The sequence below is a fragment of the Osmerus mordax genome, chromosome 2 (assembly GCF_038355195.1).
Source record: "Osmerus mordax isolate fOsmMor3 chromosome 2, fOsmMor3.pri, whole genome shotgun sequence".
Lineage (NCBI taxonomy): Eukaryota > Metazoa > Chordata > Actinopteri > Osmeriformes > Osmeridae > Osmerus > Osmerus mordax.
In genome coordinates, this window is record NC_090051.1 from 10,592,918 (window position 1) to 10,616,811 (window position 23,894).

Below are 23,894 nucleotides of genomic sequence, written 5' to 3' on the forward strand. Positions count from 1 at the left end.
GTAAAAACATCCACCTACTAAACACATCTAAGTACATGTTTTACATTGTTTTTTAAATATAGACTATTAACCAATAAATGTTTTATGTTTATGTAGCATCAGCCTAAACGTGCAAAATTACAGACTACCATACAATTAAAACATATGTAGGCTAAGTTTGACTTATCATTCATCATTGAATAATATTATTTATGTCAATAAACTATAAACTAAATATTTTGGACTGATAGTGGTTAAGGAAGTACAATATGGCATCACAGAAACTCCGTGGTAAATTATAATATCAGTCAGATGGCTGAGCGGTTAGGGAATCGGGCTATTAATCAGAAGGTTGGTTCGAAATCCCGGCCGTGCCAAATGACGTTGTGTCCTTGGGCAAGGCACTTCACCCTACTTGCCTTGGGGGAATGTCCCTGTACTTACTGTAAGTCACTCTGGATAAGAGCATCTGCTAAAATGACTACATGTAAATAATTTTCCCATCAGTACAGTGTTACAGGAATGTCTGCTGTAATATGGGTTTGTATAACATTATCACAGTTGTTTACACTTATGTAGCCAATCTGAACCCTTAGGCCAATTTGGGCACTTTTAGATATGTTATGGAGATATCTGGCAAAATCTTGAGGGGACACTTTGATGACCTCTTACATTATCTTCTGTAACTTGTCATTTCACTTATCATGTCATTTTAGGCAGAAATTCTAAATTGGGCCCTGAGAAGCAAGAGGTTGGCACATGGTGTCATGGTGTCTGAGTGTGTGGTGTGACACAATCATTTTAGCATGTGTGGGTGTAATCTATGCTTACACCATAATCTCTGTGTGGATGTGGGTGGGGCCTATGCTTACACAATGCCCTGTTTGAAGTATCCTCGGAAAGTGTCACTCTCGTAGCCTTGCATCTCACGATGTTGTACAGCCACTCCCCCCAGATGGTCATCCATCAGGGTGGTGTAGATGGCTGCCGCCCCCTGCTCATCTTGAGAGGTGGACTTCCCCAACCAAAAGTGGATGTCATAGGTGAAAGAGCTGTGTACCTGAGTAGTCTACAGGATGATGCAGACATAATTGTTTTAGGCAATGGCCATTTTGATTCACGATTTGGGAAAGTATAGTTGTAAACAGTTGATGGTTTAAATATTTTTAGGATATGGACGGTAGCAATTAAATAGCAATGCTTGAAATTAATTTCCTTTTCAGGTTTTATGTAGGGAGACACAGAGGATAAGGAGAAATACTTACATATAGGATGATATAGCTGTCTCCTTCAAAAAATTGCCCATATGCTTTTGAAGGGAAGGGAACCACCTCCATGTCCTAACCAACAGGTAAATACATAAGAATCATATGTGGTACACAAAGAACAGCAACACTCAACCAATACAAATAGTAATAAATGCAAGCTCAAAAATTACAAAATATTTTATATTGTATCTTTTTAATAGAAAGAGATCAAATATAACAATGTTTAGAGAAATACCATCTTTCTTTCAGGTTTTGTTAACATTCATTATGCTCATGCAAGACCAAATCAATCACTTACTTCTATTCTCCATATCTGCAACCCAGGTGTGGTTTTATTGAGGACTTTCTTAACGGGAGTTTTGACTTGGATCTGTGGCATGTTGCCTGGTAAAATTGGAAATGACCTAACAGGTAAAGAGAAATACATCCATGACTTAATAATGTTTTTAATAATTGCATATATTAGGCAGTGTCTTGTCCATAATATTTCTCCATGTTGATTATATTTTTCAACAGCTGTACAAGATGGCATCAAATCCATTGGGTATTGTATGGCTCTTAAAAAAAAAAAATTTTCTCCAGAAATTCCATAAAGGGATCATGTAGTGTACTATACATTATTCATTGAAAGGACTTTCATTCATTAAACCTACATTAAAATGTTTACATTTCCTAAACTAGCTTCATAACCTGCTGTGAAAGGTAGGCCCTTTTCTCTTTGTGCTTACACCACAAGTGATGGGTTGAGTCCTGACAGAAACAGCATACTTTTATCTCCCAAAATAACAAGCGAAACCGTTTCTGCCTGTGAAACAGGAACTAGGCTTAAAACCACGTAGACCACAACCAATCTTGAACAGTGCATTCTGTAATGCAGAACTAAGGAGGAGCTTCCCTTTTCGAAATTATTATTAAAGACGGTCCAACAGTCCATGTTGTTTCTCAACATGAAGCTTATCCAGTGTAACATCAACATTTATGACATTTCCAAAGGAAAAAATATGCATACTGTACTCAACACACCCTCAACAAAATGCAATGTTTGACATGTTTATGCTTGTTGAGCACAATTGAAGAGATAACCAATTCATACTGTGACTGCTGTCATCAAGCATTTTGCTTGGACTGGCATTGGACACAATATGTTTACTTAATTGAAACTATCTGCAAATAATGCACTGCTGTTCTATCGAGCACAAGAGGTGCTGTTGCAACAGCATACTGATATCTTAATGATTGCTGATAAACTGTGCTAAGTAAAAAAATTATTATCTGTGGGCTGTGAAGACATTGGGCCTCATTCTCGAACATGTTCTGAAGTTTCTTCTGAAATGTTTCTTACGGCCTTGGAAAAACAACGTAAGAAAAAGACATCCGCCAAATTCATGAACCCTTGAAAATGTGTTCCTACGCAGCAGAAGTTTTCTGAGCTGTGCTCCCCCGAAAGAGTTTACTTAAGTTGAAAGCGCGTCCTCGTGCTCCTTCATTCGCATACATACACGCCCCGACAGCTCCTTATAAGGGCACGCAACAGCAGTGACGTGTGCAGTCAGAATCGACACAATTAGGAAAGCAACAGAAACGCACGTTATGTCCAAGCGAAAAGCAATTGTGCCATATTGTATGCCTAGGGTGCACACTCTTCCCTTTAAAAAGGTCGAGTGATCAGTGATAATTGGATGGCCTGGTTGAATTTATATGATGTTCAAGTCCAAGTGCAATTAAAAGGTTTTATTTGTCACATACAACATCATACCAGTAAGAAGAGCAGTGGAATTGTTCTCCACTGGATCTAACAGTGTGCACACTAAGCAAGGTAAATTATTATAATTATTTTAATCCGAGGATGTCTGTAGAGTTGATGTGAACGCAATCACCAACGATTTCTCACAAATTCATTAACACTTCTAACACAGTTTTCTTAAATGCGATTCCCCTTGTGGTTTTTTAAGGAATCGCATTTGAGACAACTCTGGCCGATTTACGACTGGTATTTCGAGTTAGGAAAGTCTTCTGAAGTTCAGAACAAATCCCAGATGAGAAAACTTTCATGAATGCCAAATGTTTCCCTAAATCCAATTCAGAAGAAATTCCTTCTTAAATTCTTCTTAACTGCGTTCAAGAATGAGGCCCATTATTCTCTCTTTGCTTTGCTTTTCTTGACGCACATTTGCCAGCTGCTTCCATAAGTTACTAGGCCAAACATCAGCCATTGTTGAAATAATTTACATTGTGTTTGTCAATCAACCAAATGCCCTGTCCTGAGTAAAATAAAAAGCTGTTCAAAACCACAGAGAAAATTCTGCTTAATGCTTTTCTAATTGGGTATTGAGTATGTAAATGGATATTTGCACTTTACTACAAAACATTTAACAAAAGACAATAATATAGATGTTGAATAATATAATATTTGCTGAAGACTGTAATATTACCATTAAGCAATTAGCAATTTACAAGAATGTATCTGCTGTGTGAGATAAACTAAACTAACCAAACTATCTCTCTTTTCAGTTTCCTTGATTCATTGTGCCAAGAACATTATATGCAACATTTCATGCAGCTTCTACATTTAGTATTCAAATTTTTGAGGAATGAGGAGATGTCTGTCTGTCTATTTGGAATATTGTGTTTACTTAGAGCTTAGGCTGGTTTTGCATTGTTACAATGGGGCCTTGAGTTTGTTTATCATAAACCAATAACAGTGACTTAATTTCCTCCCTTTTACTTCTGTTTAGAGATCTTATGAGAGAAAATTACAACACATAGTCATCAACACACTCAGTGTTTCTGTTAAATGAAACTGAGATAAAAGTTGGTGAGGGTAAACTCCAAGTGGCTGGTGGACTGAGAACCCTCCCAATGCATTGGCTAACAATATGACTCAACCAATCAATGGCCTCAGGCCAGTTCAAAGAGTGTTACCTTGGGTTGAGATAGAATTAAATATTTTTTTGTGTTATGAGTGTTGATAGAATCTCAGACTGACAATAGTTAGTATATAACATTTTTATCATTAACTATAGCACAATAGAATGCCAGATACTAAGCACATGAAGCAAAAGGAAGCATATAATTTGTGAAGCTTAGCACAATCTATATTTTCCAGGCACTGCACCTGGAGCCACATCCTAGTTCCCTAAATGAATGTGTATCTTGTTTCTGTGGCCTCTTCTGTACAATAATCATATGGACAGTTTACCTTTGAATACTTTGTTTATGACAAAGTGCATTTAAAGAATATAATTTTTACTACATTTGCATAATTGTTCAGAAATCCTTTCCCTATTTAACTCCATGTCTTAGGAGAGGAAAACACAAACTCTCTGTATGGCTGATTCTGAACATTCAACATAACTGCCCAGTTTTGTTTTTAAATACTCTGGCTGCTCTTGGTTAAGATGGTACACAACTACCACGACATATTCTGCATAGACAATTCTTCAGATATTTGTTGGTAGCAGAACAGGACTTACCCGATGTTGAAGAGAGAATGGAAAGAGATGTGGCCTGGATCTATGAAACAACCGTCACCTTTAGATCTCAGAACTTGCCTTTTTACAGCACCTGGACTTTGCCTTTACCTCTCCCTCTCTGTCTCGCTCTCACACATGCACACTCCATTTTAATTTTTTATGACCTTACATACCATATATTGAAAGTGGAGATGGTCTGCATACAGGTGTACTGAAAAAGGCCATCTCTTAACTATTATTGGTGGCCAAGCAGCAAAGCTGCGGAGCCACTTAAGTGTATCTACCTTTTTAGGATTCCTCCGTCGGGAGGAAACCTATTGTTATTGTTAATTTTATTAGGGTTCCTCCGGTAGGAGAACCCTATTGTTATTGGTGGCCAAGCAGCGAAGCCACCTTAAGTGTTTCTACCTTTTCTTCTTATTGTGTGTGCTCAAGCCTTCGGCAAGAGCACAACCATTGTTCCTCTGGTAGGAGGAAACCCATTGTTTTTGTTAGTTTTATTATTATTATTATTATTATTATATTTCTCCGTTAAATGGATCAATAGCTCAAAAAGTCTTCAACCTGATTTTTTCAAATTTGGCCCAATGATACAACAGGTCACTCACTACTCCCAGACGGCTAGTGGCCCATGTACGCCCATAGGTAGGTAGACATGCCTTATTTCTCATGGGGAACAAAAAAGCCTCAAGGACCCATATCGTCAGACTTTTCTTGTACTGTCCAAATTTGGTACAACCTTCAAAACCATTCTCCTCATGAACCATAGATCCACACGACTTGAAATTTGTTACAGATTTGTCTTTCTATATATTCTCAAATTGAATAATGACTGCAATGCAAAATGGCAGAAAGAAGTTTATTTATGTAAATGTCCACATTGCCACAATATCTTGGTGTTAATAAATCAAATATAATTTTGACTGATGGTTTTTCAAACCTTATTGGCTTCAAGATTACATCATTCTGAATTACCATACGCAATTTCACCTTGATATGTCAAAATTTGATTGAATTCAATTGAATTGCTCCACAGCGCGCAGACTCATCCTGCCCCTTGACATTTGGTCATTTTACATTTAGTCATTTAGCAGACGCTCTATCCAGAGCGACTTACAGTAAGTACAGGGACATTCCCCCTGAGGCAAGTAGGGTGAAGTGCCTTGCCCAAGGACACATAATTTTGCACGGCCGAGAATCGAACCAACAACCTTATGATTAATAGCCCAACTCCCTAACCGCTCAGCCAGCTAATCCCCTTGTCACGCGCACGAGCTTGGCGAGACACCCACACACATCCTTTCTGGAAATTGTGGGCTGACCAAGACCCCACCCTCACGGTGCGTGTCCACTACAGCGGAGCGGGCGGCGCGGTGCGTCGGCTTCCAATTGATTTTCAATGAAACCAGGCATTGACACTCACGTAGGGTATTGTGGGAAGGTGAGCGGAGCGTTGCAAGTTAGATTTTCTCAACTTTATGTAAATGAGGAGAAAATGCGTGAAAACGCTAGCGTTGGCCAATTGGATTGGTTTCTTGTAACGTAGCAACTGTTGGTCATGGTAAACATTTCTAGGTTTTACAATTTCAAGATGGAGGAGAAACTTATCGTATAATAAGAAAAGGTAGAAACACTTAGGTGGAAATAACTCCAAGAACTTCAATAAGTTCCTCTGCTTTACTCGCTACATGCTCTGGGTCAGCAGGTCCTGCTTCCACATCCTCAGGTAAGTCTAAAATGTATCTCACCAACTCCCTACAAAGTTCATGAAGATCCTCCATCGTCTCTATCCAAGCACTGGATCAGACTAGATTCGCGCTAGCCCCACCCACTGACTTTTATGGGCGAGTTTGACAGATAACACAATTAATGAAGCACTGCGACACAACACGTTGTGAAATGTAAATGTGAAATGTAAATGCAATCGACTGGGGGAGCTGTTTAGCGTTGGTAAATGGACCATGAAATACTTAAATAGTGAAATAATTGGTGGCCAAGCCGCGAAGCGGCGAAGCCACTTAAGTGTTTCTACCTTTTCTTATTGGGTGTGCTTAGCCTTCGACAAGGGCACAACCTTTGTTCTCTCACATATATATTTATTATTATTATTTATTTTTGCCCCCCTAAGCCTCAGTCAATATTTGGACTACATAGACAACCTAGGTGTCAAAAGTTTCGTCTTGGTAGCGATTGAGTTGCTTGTATAGCAACAGCCTAAACATTGTCAATCTGTTCATGAAAATAATTAATTTCAGCCTAAACCGTACAACGGAACGTTAAATCCAATTCAACCAACGCAATCGCTACCAAGACGAACACAGCAGTAGTCTAGTACTGTACTGTAGTAGTACAATTTACCGGGGCAGCTTCTCCACACAGGGCTATATCGCATTTTGCGTTGTTACTGACAATGTCCGCTGCCAGTGAACTTTTTATGAATGAGGGATTTTCCCCTTAATAAATGTCAAGCTTATTTACGTTTTTGGGGGCATATTTTCAGTTAGCAGATGGTACTGTTTGAATCGCAATTCCATTTCTACTGCCGGTAACGTCGTAGAATAATCTTCAAAGGGGGTTCTTTATTGTATAACAAAAAAAACATTTGCACCAAGCAATCCAATCCACTTTTCCATGTTGATAAGAGCATTAAAATGAGAAAATATTATGGGACAAAAAGAAATCAAGGGACATTTAGGATAGATAAAATGTTGATTAATTGCGATTAATCGCAACTATGACATTAATGCGATTAATTGCAATTAAATATTTTAATCGTTTGACAGAACTAATGTAACAGACGTGGCCGCGCCCCCGTTGGAGGTACACTCGGCCAACGTTCTCCCGTACCTGGGATCGAACCCCCCACCAATGTAACAGATGTGACCGCACCCACATCAGAGGTACACTCAGCAGATGTGTGCCCCTAGGTGAAAAGCACCTGCACATGCATGGCCATCAACATTTGAGAACATTTTCTTGGTTCCATAGTGACTAGCAAGCACACAAATAAAAAGTGAGTCCGTAGTTTAACTTTTTCAAACTGTGAGAAATCTATGGATACTAGTATGAGATCTTAAATTAATCTTAATGGGATTTTTACTAACACCCCCAGCAGCCCAAATCTGGGATGGAATGTACAATTGGTTAAGCCCTTTTGTTTATTATTCTACTGTGATAGCTCTGTAAAGCACTATAAACCAACAAATAGACACAGACAAACCTAACCTTTATCACACAAAAAAGCACAACATTCTAGTTTAAAAAATACCCTTACCTCTTCCCAGCTCTCCACTGTCACTTCTCTCACACTGGTCTTTCTGTCTATGGACTCTATGGACTAAAAAACTATGGACTCGCTGTGGGTCGTCTTGATCAGATTTGGCCCAATCACTGAGAGCCGGCGCTTCAGAGAGTTAAACCAGCCATGAAATGTGGGAGGGAGGCTAACTGAGAGATCCTCTGTACAGTACACAACTGTTTGGACCCTTAATGGGCCCTGCTTTTGTCTCGTGGAAATCATGCATCAATGCTACACACATACCCCCTGAACACTGCTGATTAGAGTGGAGGACAGCTTGGGAAAATTCTGATAGAAGCAGATTATGGGAAGCTCTACTGCACTACTCTATGGGCACATACAGTATACACTTATTGACTACTGTGCATATTTTGTCAAGATGGATGGATGATACCCTAATGTACCTGTCATACTGCAGACACAAACAAATATGCAAGGTTCCCTGACAAGTTAATGCATTAAATTACAGAATTGAAATATATGATACATGACAAGAACAGGGTACAAACTGTAGAACAGTAAACACACACGTACACCACACAATGTATAACGCACCCAAACACACACACAACTTTTGTAGCCCTGCCGTCTTTATATTTAATGTAATTCCTTTTAAGATCCCAGTGGCCTGCATTACTTTCCCACTGCATAACGCAGTACATCTCAAAATCAAAGCCTTTTCAGCCGAAAAAATTACAAAAGAATTTGCTCTGTTCAAACACTGTTCACACTTACCTATGTCAGGTGGAGGGTGTGTGTCTCCTTGACAGTGCTGTGTCCAGCTATCATACACATTCACCTTCTCTCTCTTTCTCTACACTTGCTTGATTTCCAGTGAACTTCACCCCTTTGTGGCCAGCCTCTTTCTCTGGCTTCCTGAACTCATTAACCAAGCCTTTAGTACTGCTTTGATGCTTACCCTCAGAAAGGAAACAAGCCAATGGAGCTGAGACGCTGCCACTTGGGCTCCAGGAAGTTTCTGACCCCCCTTTCCTGAAATAACCCTGAAGCTCAGTCCTGACCAATACACCAGTTCAGTTCAATGGCCCTCCCTTTATACTTGTGCCTCGCCGTGGAAGAAAGAGTTGGTAGAAGATGTAAAAAGGACGTGCCTGCTGCATTTTTAGAACCTCTTTCACTAAGGGACTAATTTGGCAGAATTTACAAAAAGCAATGGCAGCATGTTTCTGCTTACAAACAAGACGCTTTATTTATACTGGCAAAAACAAGTAGTGCCATGTGATTGTATCCAGGTTGTCTCCTCTTTTTTGTGACACCTACACAATTAAGAGTGGAATTTCAAACATTCCCTTTATTTGTAAAATAGAACAATGAAGAACATTTCCTTGATTTATACCATACTGCAGATCATAATGGTTTTGAACATTACCAGTCATAATGTTTTTGTACATTATACAGTAGTAGGATGACCGAAATGCGATAAATACTACAAAAGGATACAAATTCAGAAGGATTAAAACTGTTAAACTGTCTTGATTTTCATCCACGTAAGAAATAAACACATTATTATACTAAAGATTTAATTAAGAGAAAATGAATACAATTGTTAATCAATGTTAACCTAACAACATGTAATATAGAATGATGTGTAGGAGTCTGGTCTTATTCTCCAGTGAAGGTTGGATTCGTCACAGTGGTGGTAGCATTCTTGAACAGGGGGTTATCAGCCTGTTGATGGGACAAATATAAAAGTATAGATATAAAGAGCTTTATGTCAGCTATATGCCTCACGTGTCTCAACTGTCAATGAGAACAAAAACGTGCATACACAACTTTCTTTGCATAAGTAAGGAGTAGGGATGGGACAATACACTCAGCTAATGAGTCCGAGACAATATTTAAGAAAACTTCAATGGTGAAAGATATGAAAAATTGCCTTTTATTTGACTGTGAGAACTACTGTGTGGCAAATTACTGGCCACAGTGTTGCCATATTTAATGAATTTTCCCCTTCCCTAGTGAAAAAAAAATCTTATCAACGACGAGCAACAAATCTAGCAACTTTCCACATCTTTTGCCATCTCCGTTTTCGTTGTTGAGCAGCAGCAAAATAACCTTTCACTGATTTGTAAATGTCACGTTTGCCGTGCTATAGCGTTCCCAGTGTTTAAAAAAGTTAATTAGGTGAACATGAGGACAAATTAGGTTAAAAGGTCAATAACAATCAGTTAATTTACCACACCTGAAAGTGTTACTAACCCTAACCCTATTAATGTTAATTTGGGGCGTGTCAGTGACCATGTGCTCCCGCACGTGCGCTTAATTTCCAGTAAGTTGTGATTTATAAAAGGAAAACTGGAGTGGGATGTGCACTTTCTGTGTTTTGTTTGTACACGTTTTCACGGACATTCGACGCACGTACGTTCTATAAATGAGGCATGTTGAGCATCTGCGGTGGTATGACCTAAAAAATCATAAAAGCAAGAGCCATATGGTGGAATCTGTGTGTCAGCTAATGACCAAATGGCACAGTTTGCCTAAAAAGTTTCCAGTAAGCTAATTCTCACAACTAAACATTTCATTCTGCCACAGTAAATTCCGTGTTTGTATAACTACATGGCGAATAAAACGAATTCTGATTCTGATTCCAGTGTCTGAGTAAAAGAGCAGCACCACACCAAGCAGCCATCCTCAGCCTTCCATGAACACTAATCACCTCCCTGGGCACACTGGACAAAATATTTTAAGATAATGTCCATTTTCTACTATTAACCATGTGTAAGGTGCATGTGCTTTGAGGGCATCTTAGAAAAATTGTCAGCTGCACTACATTAAACTGTTGCGGCACAGACAGTAAGAAGAAACAAACAGTTGATATACTGTGTGTGGTTGGTCTAGGCAGCTAATATAGTGTAAATGGAAGCGACTGATGTTCTGAAACTAAGGGTCGTCCTTGATGATGTCAACGCTGAGAGGCTTATTTTGCCCTCTCGTCCAGAGACTGTAAGTGCCCTCATATTTGAGGTGAAAGGGGTTAGACAATGCCTTATGCAATTTAGTTGACATATAGGACCTGCCATCCAAGGCAACCATTAAAATAGACTTTTTGAGTTATATCTGAGTTCAACCAGCACAGATGACACAGTGTTACTGTCTGATAAAACAGATTCACGAGCGTGTCTTTGCCGATGGCCAGAGGTCTTTGTTGTTCCAACATTCTCATACGAGGTGGAGTATGCTCTAAGAGAGGGCAACTCTGCTTTTGTGAGAGAGGGGAAAACTGTCAGGTTGACCAGGGATCAAAGCACAACATGCTGGATGTAATGGCTGCTGAAATATATAAGTATAAAGCATATCCTAGTTCCAAACAGATTGGCAAGGCTGCAGAGGCTCTGGTGAGCAAACACCCCTGTCTGAAAGAAAACGGTTCCACAACAGGGTATGAGGGTTGTCAGAACAGCCTGCACTTCAAGATGGGCAACTACAGGACCATACTGAGCAGGGCTGGCAGAAATGATGTGGCTGTGAATGCTGGAAAGCGTAGAAGGACAAATACAGAGGCTGCTGCATCCAGGACCAACATCAAAAGACCCAGAAGAGGGGAAGTCAACTTCCTTCCCAATTATCCCCATGGAGAAACTAAGGACACACTGGGGACCCAGAGGCTTGAGATGGTAGAGCAGTTTAAGAGGACATCGACAGAAAGAGACAAGATTGTCATCCATCAACATATGCAGCGCACCTTCGCACTCAGGTGTGAAGAAATTGTGAATTCAGCTCCTCCCATTGCCGAAGCATGGCCTGCACTCTTTTGTGAAGCCCAAGTGAGTAAAAACTTAAAAGGGCACTTAAAAGGATGATCAAAATCATCCATTTGCCTTCTTTGCTGCACTTGACAAATATACACCTCAGCTGCTAAAAGAGTAAGGCCACGTTTACACATAGCCGGGTATTTACAGAAACAAATATTTCTTCCCCTCCATTTTCAAAAATAACGTAACGCTAAGAGCTTCTTAGGAGCGTTCTAAGAGCGTTCTAGAGCGTTCTTAGAACGCTCTTAAGAAGCTCTTAGCGTTAAGAGCTTCTTAACGAATCTGGGAAACCCGGCCAAGATCGTTTTCAAAAATGTTTCTGTTTACATTAACCCGCATAAATACGCCCCGAGCGCTATCATAACTATGCCAAACCTGTAGGCGGCAGTGTAAGGAGAAGGATAAAGCCATGCAAACCAATCAGAATTCTCAAAATCAACAACAACTACGAATAACACGATCGACTTCCTTTTCCTTTCAATAGTAAATATGGCGCGAGGTTCATTTGTTTGGATGAATCACAAATAAATGTAACGCGATGCACAAATGTATTTTGTGATTCAAAAATGTAACGCGATTCACAAATAAATGACCCGGGTCAGGATGCTCACATGACGTGATGCATTTTTTGTTGCATATTTTGACGTTTGAGAACCTAAAACTTTAGTGCACACGCCAACAAAAAAACAGAGTTTTCAGAAATCTCGTCTTTGGCCGGAGTTTTTAGAAATGATCGTTTTCCGTGATAAAACCTCAGTTTTCGTGTAAATGAAAGGCCAAACCGCATGAACATATATGCGTTTTTCCTCCGTGTAAACGGGGCCTAAGGCTGGAAGTTTTGGTGAGAAGATGGAAGACGTTTTGATGGCATATGAGGATCAGGTAAAATATGTGTCATACATTACATTGATATTGAATGTGAACAGTGGACCCTAACATCTCCCTATGCATACATTGTCTTTATTTGTTCAATAGGACAAGAACACTGTAAAATCTGTAATTGTACAGATTTTTTTTTGTTGAGTGTATTTGCAGCGCGTTTGCTGAATGCTGCGCATGTGTTGTCAAATTAATGAAGATGTTTTCATAATTTGCTTGTCTTTTGTCTATTTGCATGTGTTTTCTTAATTTTCAGTGCGTTTGCACATGTCGGCCACCGTAGTAATGTGATGGTCTGTAGTTTGGATAAATTAAGTGTTCATCTTGAGTGTAACTGTTGTCCAGTTAGATTGCGATCTAACCTGTTTTATAAGACAAACGTGCAGCGAGCAATATTCCTCTCCAATTCATACAGCTAGCTGACGCTACAGTTGTAAATATCTGGATACTGATTACAGCATCTGGATGCTGTATGTTGTGCACACGACTTGTTTTGAATGAAAATGTTAAATCGTTATATCTTGTTTTTATTGAAAGTGCTGTATTTTTACATTGAGTTAAAAAAAAAAACGTGTCATAAAATGGGTTTATAATGTGAACGTACACAACGTACATATGTTTGTACAATTACAAATAGTTTTTTCCCCCGCAAATCTGGTTTATTCAGGATAATAGTACACATTTAAAATTAGAAATGCTGTTTTTTTACAGAGAAGTTCAATTAATAAAAGAGCCTGTAATGTAATATTACAGATATATCTTGTAAATTTGGTACAGGAAAATTACAATAATTGTACGGTTAATTAATGTTAATATATATTTTTTTTTACTGTAATTTAATGCGTTTAATCTGGCGTTCCAGCTGCCAGATTGTTCCTGTTTTTTTTACTAGTTTTTTTTTTTTACAGTGTAGTGTGCCCTGTTGGCTGCCTTTAGAGCAGTTTTCTACGTTGCTTAATTTTTGTTGTGTAGTGGGCGTCATATCATCTAGCCTTGAAAATGTTGGTTACCCCTTGCTTAACTGAATGTTGAATGTTGTTGTATTAATTGCAAAACTGGTGTAGAGATGGTGTTTGCTTGTCTTGACTGGACATTTATTCCCTTTTCAGGATGAGTTCGAGACAACCCAGGAGGGAGCAGTAGCTCTGGTGGCAGTGGTCAATGAATGAGGTGCCTGCAGGAGTTCGCTATGATACTAACCACGTGTCAATCTTCCTTGAAGATTAGGTTGTAATGACTCACAGATCTTGGGCAGTCACTTGCTACTTTGTCTGGACTGATCTATGCTCTCCATTTGAGCTACCCTGAGAAGTTAAGTGGCTTCTTTGAGTTCATCCAGGTTATCCTCTTAAATCTTGATGACGGGAGACAGCTCAAACCTAAGTTACAGGCCTTGAAAAATGGGCTGGAGTAAAGTAGCCAACAGGTTTTGGTGTTGAAGGTCAGCAATATCCAAACATTATTTGGCCTGCATTCCAAAAACGTTTTCAGTTCTGATTTGTGTTTAAACAGGTACTGTGCAAATCACGAGTTTTAGTTTGATGCAATAGTTTTTACTACAATGCGTGTTTGCATTGTTTCTGTGGTGTCTTCACACTTTCTGCATTACCACATGAAAATAAAATTTATATTACTATTACATATATTTTATTTATTATTCTAATTATTACATATTTATTATAATTTTTGTGTAAAGATATAGTGGAGTTATAGTGACCGGGACAAAGAATTACGTCACACTCCCTGTGTTGTTATCCAAACTTCTCTATTCTTTGTTTTGATAGAGGATTCGGTGGCGCGTTCATATTAGTGCAAGTGAGAGTGCATGTTAGTGCATTTGAGTGTTCATGTTACTTCATGTGAGTCCCTCTGTGTCCTCCTTGTGTCCGTTTTCAACATGGTGGCCGGGTTACAAAGTTTCTCATATTACAGCCAAACAGTCACTAAAATATGTTTCTGAAAACATCTTAGGTGAGAAATAGGCAATGCAGTAACAGAATCTTGATCCATATTTGATCAGCACTGCTTAGTTTGACAGTTTGATCTGAGTTTTGTGAGCTTTCTTTTTTATAAGTGGTAAAAGACGAATTGGCTTAAACCTGTTTGAGGAATAGGATCTGTGGTTTCTATCATCAGTGTCCAAAATATTTACTGCATTTTTCTAGAAATAAGCCGCACCCACCAGAATGGGAGCTGTGTTTGCAAATCTGAGTATAAGCATTTGAATATAGGCCGCACTTGATACGGGAACAATGATAACAAGAAATGCACGAGTGTAGGCGATCTTACAGCATGCCGTTGTGTAACACACTTCGAAAACTAAAGTAAGTAAGTGCGTAATGTATGTTTTCTATTGCCCGGGACTTAACTAATATTTAAATAGCATTCACGAAAAAAGTGTTTCTACTGTTGTTTTGTTATAAGAATGTGCTATAAGCCGCATCAAAATATAAGCCGCACAGCCACAAGAAAAATAAAAAATACGGTACATAAGTTGGTGAGTAGAATGTCAACAGATTATAGACCGATTTGGGTTCCTCTTAAATACACATACACAAAGTTTTAAGTCAATTTGATTGGCTTAGATTAGAGGCTGCAAACACTGATGATAATGTGAGGATGAAGTCTTCTGAACTTTTAAATTTCAACTTTGAATGGGTGTTTTTTCTGAATTCGTCACCATAGACAACACTGTGTTGGCTTGTGATGCAAACAGATCCACATGTGCTTGGCCGAAGCGTGCCCAGATCAGAGACACGATGGATGGATGCAACCTCCAGTTGTCCTCTCATGGGTTGCCCCTTGACATCAAGTCAGCTCCCTTGTTGAGCAGACATGGAATGTGCAGAGCTCTCAGGGAGCTCAGGTGTGTAAAAGCCCAAGTCTATACTTCCTTCGCTGAGCAATGAAGTGATGGAGAGCGCATCCCTCCCTACAGGTTGATGTATGCCACCATCACTATGTTGTCGGATCTTATTAAAATGTCTTGATCCTTCTACACAGGCGTGACATGGCAGTCAGTTGAACCTCCTTCAGCAAATTTCCTCACTCTACATAACGTAAAGAGACAAGCATGCGTTTAACTGCGGAGCCACACACAGAAAGCTGTTGTATTGTCATCGGACCCCAGCTGCCGCTGTGCACTGAACCGGCGGCACAGCCCAAGGTGGGGTTGACTCGAAAGGTCTGGTCACACGCTTGCTAGCTGGGCCCGACTCTGCTACGTGTGTGGTGCTTGATGGTTTGGGGGCACTGGGTGTGGTAACCTCGCACACCGAAACCAACTCCAACTCATTAGACTGCTCGACATCAGTAGGCTACAAGTATTCAGTTCTGTACCCATTGTGGTCATAAGAGGCACTGAATGGAATTGATGTCTTTCTTTGATAAAGTATTGTGGAGGTCCTTTGACTTTATTACATTAAAAAACTCAAACTCAAAGTCTGGCTCCGGTGGGGGGGGGGAAATCATCCATCATTCCACACACATGGGAGAATGGGAGCAGTGCTTTCACCAATGGTGCGTCCCATGAGCCCTCCACATAATTCGCTAGGTTAGACATAGCGGGGACAAGTTGGTTGAGCCCTTTGCCTCTCTGTTACGGAGAGACGCACTCAGTGCAACCAGAGGAGTTATCCAGACCGTCTCTGACATGATGCAGGCCCAAGCGATTGAGTTGCTTGTATTTTTATTTACGTTCCGTTGCATGGTTTAAGTTGAAATTACGTTTTTGTGGCCAAAAGTGCCTTCTGTCAACAAAGGGAACTCAGTGCTAGCCTACGTCACAACATCAGCACACGTTAGCAACGACGCATGGATACAACGTGATAGAGACGTTCTAGCATGCAAGTTTGAGCTGGAGCTTGGATTGAGTGAAAAGTGCCACCCCAAAAAATTCCCAACCATTGGGCTTTGTTGAGAAAGCGATTTCGAGTGGAACTGCAATCTCGGATTTTTGATTTAGGTCGTGAAAGTCTTTGTAATTTGAGCTAGTGCGGGTCGCCCAAGAGATCGCCTAGTCTTAGGCGGCAGCCATGCTAGAAAGCGTCATAGTAGTATTTTCATAATTTTATAGTTCGGTCAATTCTACACCAAAAAACTGAAGGATGGCAATGTTATGACGATATGACTATTGTAAAGACTGCCAGGCGGTGAGATTTTAATGTAGGTTGCATATTTTTGTGATTTGTGTAAAACTTGGAATTTGAGTGAGACCACGTCTTGTTTTGACGTTAGCCTCAGAGTCAGACTTGGCTCGCCCACTGGCAGTGTGTAGTACTGTCTTCAATGCCACAGCTAAACTTTATGTCAAAAGAAACATTCTAATTTCCGGCGCTTTCAAACAATCAGTGAAGTGTGGCTAACAACAGCAGCTAGCTTGCCTCTAGCAAACTTCTTTTGAATTAGCCATTTTCCCCTAAATTAATGTCAAACTTATTTACGTTTTGGGGGGCATATTTTCAATGAGCAGACGGTACTGTTTGAATCACGAAACACAAAACACATCCTGGATATAAAAAAAACTAAAAGGAAATCACATTTCTAGTGATAAAAAATATAAAGGTAATAGTCAGCAAAACAATTGACTTTTAACCTCAAACATGACATGCTCTCTTCCCTGCTGACAGCCATCTCTGCACAACTCTGTGTGGCTGAAACTGAAACCTCTGGTCCCTCAATGCTAATATATAAAAGCTTCCATAGCATTTCATCAGTATGATACTAAGTACTCAAGTCGACACCATTCTTCTGCTGCAGTTCAATAGCCTGGGGGAACGAGGCGAACGGCTGGCCTGTCTTAATTACGTGATATGCCGTTGTTATAAGTCGTGCAATAACACGATGGGCATCTACATTTAAATTCCTGACCAGCATGGTCAACGGCCTGGAAGATGGATTGTCAACCATCCGCTTAGCTGTCACGCAAACCAGGTGCTGTCTGCTAGCATGGCTCTGGGATTGTTTTCGAAAATTGTCGGTGCCTGTGTAAATAGATCCACTTTTGTCTGCTTTAGACGGGAACATACGACAGACGACACAGTGCATCTTCGTTCCATAAAAAAAGTTGCTTCCGTTTGAGCTCGTAGCTCTACCAGAGCCTGTTTAAGGAGAGCCTTGCCACTCCCTATTAAGCCCCATTGTACCTAATTTGGTTGCAGTTCCACCAGAGTTCCACTGGGGGTGATCGCGAGCGAGTGCATGTTGAATGGGAGTCTATGGCGTTAAACGGCTAAATTTGTCTCTTTCGCATGATTGTCGTAAAATCTCCCGATTTGATTATAGTTTTTGCATGTTCAACATGGATTATAGGTCGAAAGTTGAATGAACTAGTACTTATGTCCTTTTGATTTCTTACAGGGTGAATCGTTGTTGCCTATAACACGCTAGAATTCTGCTAATGAATGCTGATTGGTTAGTGAAGGACTGACGAGCTCCCGCTTGATGGCATCCGAAGCGTGTTGTCGATGCCTTGAGAGAAAAAAGGAAGTGACCAGAGATTGCCGTAAAGCAGTAGCTCTGGTCGTACCATGTGTATGACGTCAATGACATTTTCAAAGGCTTTTTAGAACAGAAAATTATATCCCGAGAAAAGTGGATTTTGAGGGGTATAGCTCCATAGACCTAGCCTGGCTCTGCCCTCCTACGTACTTCCGCTCAATTTTATTTTTGCTTCTGTACATAGGTCTGGCCATGAGGTACGTAAGTCAGATTTTTCAGGTTGATTTTCTACCAGCGAATCAGCGAACAGAGGAATGGCGGCGGAGAAAGATGCGAGCAAAGCCATTCGGTCCGTTGTGGCAACGCTGCCGAATATCCAACAGCTAAAGCAGGAGCAAGAACAAGTTTTGCTGAGTTTTGTTGGTGGCCATGATGTTGTGGCCCTCCTCCGCACGGGGTTCGGGAACAGTTTGATTTTCCAGCTACGGCAGCTAGCTCTGTTACAGTAGTGGTGAAGGAATTGGCTAAAGCGAACGCTAGCGATTGGTTATGGCAGATCAGAGTGGCTCTGGGCAGATCCAATAGTTTTAAACTTCAACAGTACCCGCCTACAAGGAAGTCAACGCTTGTCAATGGAGCGAGGCCAGACTCTGTACAAATGCAATGTACGAGAGTCTGGTTAGGACCAGGCTACCATAGACCTCCATTCATTCTGCACTCGCTCGTTAGCGCCCTCACATGGAACTGCAACCAGTTCAGAACCCGGAAGTTTCCCGAGAGTGGCAGTTCTCCGTATATTAGACATTCTCTGGCTCTACTTTGCTGCCATCTTCACTATTGTCTCGCGCCAGTCGTAAAATGTTTTATTGAGATTACAGAATTACAATTTGACAACCACTCACTACTCAACTCTTGATTTGCCAACTGTGCGCCCCACGAGCTGCAAAGTTATTTATGCATTTAGCAGATAGCAAAACATATGAAGGATGTTAACTTTTACAATGTGAATTTTTTTTTCAATCAATAATTTGCAGTGGCCCGATTGGGCCAGTGAGTTGCTAGTTTAACTGTCCCGACGTTACTTTTTACTGGCCCCGGGCCATCGGGCCATCGTTATTGTCAAGCCCTGAGTAGCTTGTTTCAAAGGGGGTTCGCTTGTTTCAAAGGGGGTTCGCTTGTTTCAAAGGGGGTTCTTGATGATTTATGCAATATGAGTAGGCTAAATGCTTGAAAATATCACTAGAAGGGAAAAACTTAAGGGGACGGACCCACCTGTAACCGATGCAAGCAAGCACACCCTACAATTTCCCCAGAAATTGTACCCTCTCTAGTTTTGTATGTAATTTGAATATGAAACAAAACCAGGGTGAGTGATGAGACATTTTATTTTTGGATAAACTATACATTTTTTACATTTCTCTTATACCTTAGTGTTACGATAATCAAAACGGTCCCGACTCTTATGCTAGATTGCTTAAATCTATGCAAACCAAACTATCACTTTACTGCAATAATGTACGTTTTTTTTGTGTGTCTTGCGTGCCATATACGCCAAATTGCTGTTTTGCATGCAGTTTATACGCGAATTCCTCCCATGCATTTCTATTAACCTAAAATGCGTCTTTATCACACGCAGAACTTCATGAACGCTTTATCCATTATACGTCATCATTCAGACTCAGATTTTAAGGAGATTCACGATATAGATGCTTCCAAATGTATTTTTTATACGTTTTTTAGGGGGAATCTTCACCTCAAACTCCTTTAAATAGCAACCAATAATTATTATTTGCCACCAACACCAAGCAGCATTCATTTAATTTAATGAGAATACTGCAAATAAGGCTTATATTTGTCTTAAATTGGGCCATACTTATCGCCATCTGTGTTTTGGATAAAAAAAATCTCACCTTTGCCCATTTGGCTTTCAACTTCTCATTTTCAAATTTCCTAAACTCCTTCAAGTCTTTCATGTAGATGAGGCCTTTGATAAGGAGGAGGAGTAGTAGGCCGATAAGTGCGACACCAGCAATGGATCCTCCAATGATGGCATAGATATTTGGCAATTCAGGACATTCTAGACCAAAGGAGGCATATATCAAAAATTAATGTTTATTTATCTGTTTCATTTTTTATCTACTAAATCTGTTTCATGTACAAGAAATATGTACATAAATTGACATCAACTGTGACACTAAACATGACTTCAAATTTAAAATATTCAGGGGTCTGGGGATTTCACTCTGTGTTGGCAACGTATGTGGTATATCAAAAAGATCAAATGTACTTTGGTGAATCTTACCTCTGGTGTCTAAGATCTGGGCAGTGTAGTTGTCAATTCCATCCAGCTGTGTAGTAGAAAATGACAACCAACAACTGTCCACATCCCTGACTTTGCATGGATTATTGACCTTCAACTCTTTCACCATATCATACTGGAGGCCCTTACATGCCATAGAGCAGTTCTTACTGAAGGAGCCTGTCCCAAAACCAAGACACTCAATGCATTTCCTGTAAAAGAAAGATGAGAAGTGTCAGTATGCACATAATGTATATTGTGGATGTGTACTGCATAGGTTTATTCATAACTCTAAGCCTAACCTTCACTATTATCAAATGATTAAGGATATTTTGTTTGTATTTTAAATGTAAAGGCATTATTTAAGTATTATGACTAACATGCTGACCTCTGTTCTTGTCCAAGCTATCTAGCTACTGTAGCCAGACGATGATAGCTACCTTAGGGTAAGGGACATGCCCTTTAATCAGCAAGCTAGTGAAGTTAGCTAGCGATGAGCGGCAGTCATTTAAACGCACTGAAAATAAAATATATGCTTTCTTGACTTTTCATAGAGATGGGTGTTTTGTAAGCCAATATTTAGAAATTTTCAAAATCACAAATTTTACTCATATTTCAGCCATTTATTTTTAGGTTGCAATTCTTGTACAAGTTTTCTGTCAGTCAGACATATCATATCAGCCTGGGTTTTTGAGTGTAGACTAGAGCAAGCTCAATTTGGATGTCATAACGTTACTTTACTATTTTACCAAGTATTGACTCAGTGTGACAGTTGGATTGTGTTAGCAACGGGTGGCAGGAAGATGTCGTCACAACATAAATCTGGTGCATGAAAAAGAAAAGAAAGAAAGGATAGAGAAATGTCTGCTAAATATTTAAGAGGTGCGCCACAACAGTACACTAGCTATCATGTAGCTATGTAGTGGCAGCCAAGCCGCACGTTAGCTAGCACATCTCGTTTCCTGAAACTCATAGCTAGTTATCTGACAATAGGCTCAGTTTTAAGCTCAGTTTGGATAGTTAATACTACTTATATTACTTTATATATAGTTTGGAAGCATAACCACTCAAAATAAGTGAAAGTGATTAATTATGATAGAGCAAGTCAAGTCACATAGCTAGCTAGCTAGTAGTTAACATGTCCCAATCCCTGCCTTATTCAGACACAGATTCTTCCAGAGTCAGTGCCATTGAAGTTACTGAATAGCTGAATCTGAGGATATTAGAGGGGGGCATATATTTTGTCACAGTACCCAGAATTCCTAGCAATGGCCTTGGGTCTGCACCTGCCACAAACTGCTCTGCTCCTGAAATTTTGCTAGCATCTATCTAGCTTGTGCTAATTCCCCCCCCAAAAAATTGAAAGGGAAAAGACTTGACGAGCAGATCAAGAGCCCAACTGAAAAAAACTGAGCTGCAAAAATCAGAAGAAATACTGGCTGAATAAAACTCACAAGTATGAGGCAGAATACATAAAGTATGGATTTACTGCTGCATGTGAGAATGGCTTTGAGTGCCTCAAATGTGTTCTCTACATCGAGACCCTCTCAAATGAATGACTAAAACCCTCTCAACTTCAGCGTTACTTAGGAATAAAAGCACTCAGCAGAGGCCAAAAAAACTGTTGACTTTTACAAAAGAAAGGAAAAGCATCTGGCCAGACAGTCAGCTACAGTTGTGTAGCAAGCTACTGTCCCCAAACAGGCATTTAAGGTCTCATTTTTGGCTTCATACCACATTGGTCATGCAAAGAAACCACACATAATTGAATAGGATTTGATATTACCAGCTACCAAAGACATTGTTAGAGAACTGCTTGGTGAGGATGTGGCCCAGAAAATCACCGCTGGACCACTCTAATATAATTATAATTATCCGCTCAACTCTAAGAGCAGGTGACAGCCAGGGAATATTTCGCATTCAGCTGGATGAGAGCACAGATGTAGCCAATGCTGCACAACTGCTTGTGTACTGTACTGTACATCACATTCATTTCCCAGGAAAGGCGTGTTGAGGAAATCTCAAAGTGCTCAAAAGTAGAACCATTGGGAGAGACATTTTTTCTAATTTTGGTAAAAAATGACGGGAAGGCGTAGTTAGGGTGAGGAGAATGTTTCGTTTTGGAAACCTCCGAGTTGTTGCTGCAGAGAGAAATGTCTGGAATACCCTGCTTAGCCTGGTGTTACAGCGAACCGCGGATGAAGATGGATTGATGGGTTACCATTAGCAAAACTGTTGTTGCAGAATTTGTCATAATTTTTGTCATCATTTTGCACACAATTAAAGGCTATACATAAACTGTACATATTTTGATAGAACTCTAAATCTTATTTAGGATATAACCTTTGTCTAAATGACTGAACACTTTTTTCTTAAAAGGCAGGTAAAAAAAGCAGCTTGCAGCATTTTGACAGAAACTGGAGCAAAGTACAGCAGCTTTAAATTAGCTTCCCCTGAAAACTTAAATTCTGGTTGGTAAAACATCTAGGAAAAGTAAAGAAAACAGGGTCCTGGAATTTGAGTGCAAAGATAAATCTACCCATACAATTTAGTTTTTGTTTGTGTTATATAGCACTAAAATAACTGATGAGTAAGTACAGTAAGGCCTCTCACCCTTTAGTTTGACAGGTGGAGGCGCATCCGTGGCAGACAACACAGAAAGGACGCTCATAACCCTCCAAACACTCGCACTGGTTACATTTACAGGTGCCCCTGCCACTGCATACAGATCCACTTGGTGTGCGACACTGCTCATCTGACTTCTTACAGTTACAGGCAGGGCCTTCATATTTTGGGTTACATTCACATTTGCCACAGTTGCACTTCCCATTACCTTTAAGAAAAAAAGATAAATTACACACACATCGTTTGTGCTAAGTTTAACTTCCTAATAATACTAAATGTTCTATTAATGCAAAATACATCGTAGAGCTTCTTTAGAGTGCTTGGATGGGCAGCAATAGACAAGACCCACAAGAGATGGATAGCATGTGTAAGCTTCAGATAATGGTTGGCTTATCTTGATGATAAAAAAAAAAAAAAAATGTCTACTTGGTCTACTTCTTTAGTAAGAAGTAGACCAAGTAGACATGTTACTCATTTAGACATGATTGGCTCAATATGTGTTGGGTCTATGTTTAATTTATTTGAATTTCATTTTTAAATGTCTCAGAGAAAAAAATAGATTCTACCTCCGCACAGTTTGTTCTGGAATTTCTCACAGTTCTCGTCATCACACTCGCAGAATTGACCATGGTATGTGCTGCCACCTTCCTGGGCATGGCATTGGCACTGGCCACACACACAATCCCCACGTCCTTCACACTCAGTGCCATTATTGCGCCGGCATGCCACCCTCAGAGAGCTTTCATCCTTTTCACCGATGGAGCATTCACACTTTTGCCCCACAAATCCATTATTGCAGCTGCACAGATTGGACAAAAATGGGTCTCTTACTTTGCATAAGGTTCCAAACAAAGAAAATTA

At 40.0% G+C, this 23,894-nt stretch overlaps 2 protein-coding genes across 5 annotated transcripts in view; both read right to left on the bottom strand.

Annotated features, from left to right (window-relative positions):
• Window positions 1-8,871, bottom strand: part of vil1 (villin 1) — a 91,394-nt gene extending 82,523 nt beyond the window's left edge. The window contains exons 1-4 of the mRNA XM_067254896.1: window positions 8,754-8,871; window positions 1,546-1,651; window positions 1,245-1,319; window positions 852-1,048 (exon numbers count right to left, since the gene is read on the bottom strand). Coding sequence (XP_067110997.1) covers window positions 852-1,048; window positions 1,245-1,319; window positions 1,546-1,626 — 353 coding nt within the window. The 5' untranslated portion in view covers window positions 1,627-1,651; window positions 8,754-8,871. The remainder of the gene's footprint in view (window positions 1-851; window positions 1,049-1,244; window positions 1,320-1,545; window positions 1,652-8,753) is intronic.
• A 331-nt stretch (window positions 8,872-9,202) lies between these two features.
• The window catches only part of itgb2 (integrin, beta 2), a 44,163-nt gene continuing 29,471 nt past the window's right edge, over window positions 9,203-23,894 (bottom strand). For all 4 annotated transcript variants that reach the window (XM_067254907.1, XM_067254924.1, XM_067254914.1 and 1 more), the window contains 5 exons: window positions 23,600-23,832; window positions 23,022-23,241; window positions 20,412-20,620; window positions 20,020-20,186; window positions 9,203-9,707 (listed from right to left, as the gene is read on the bottom strand). In XM_067254907.1, the coding sequence (XP_067111008.1) occupies window positions 9,642-9,707; window positions 20,020-20,186; window positions 20,412-20,620; window positions 23,022-23,241; window positions 23,600-23,832 (895 nt within the window). In that variant the 3' untranslated portion in view covers window positions 9,203-9,641. The remainder of the gene's footprint in view (window positions 9,708-20,019; window positions 20,187-20,411; window positions 20,621-23,021; window positions 23,242-23,599; window positions 23,833-23,894) is intronic.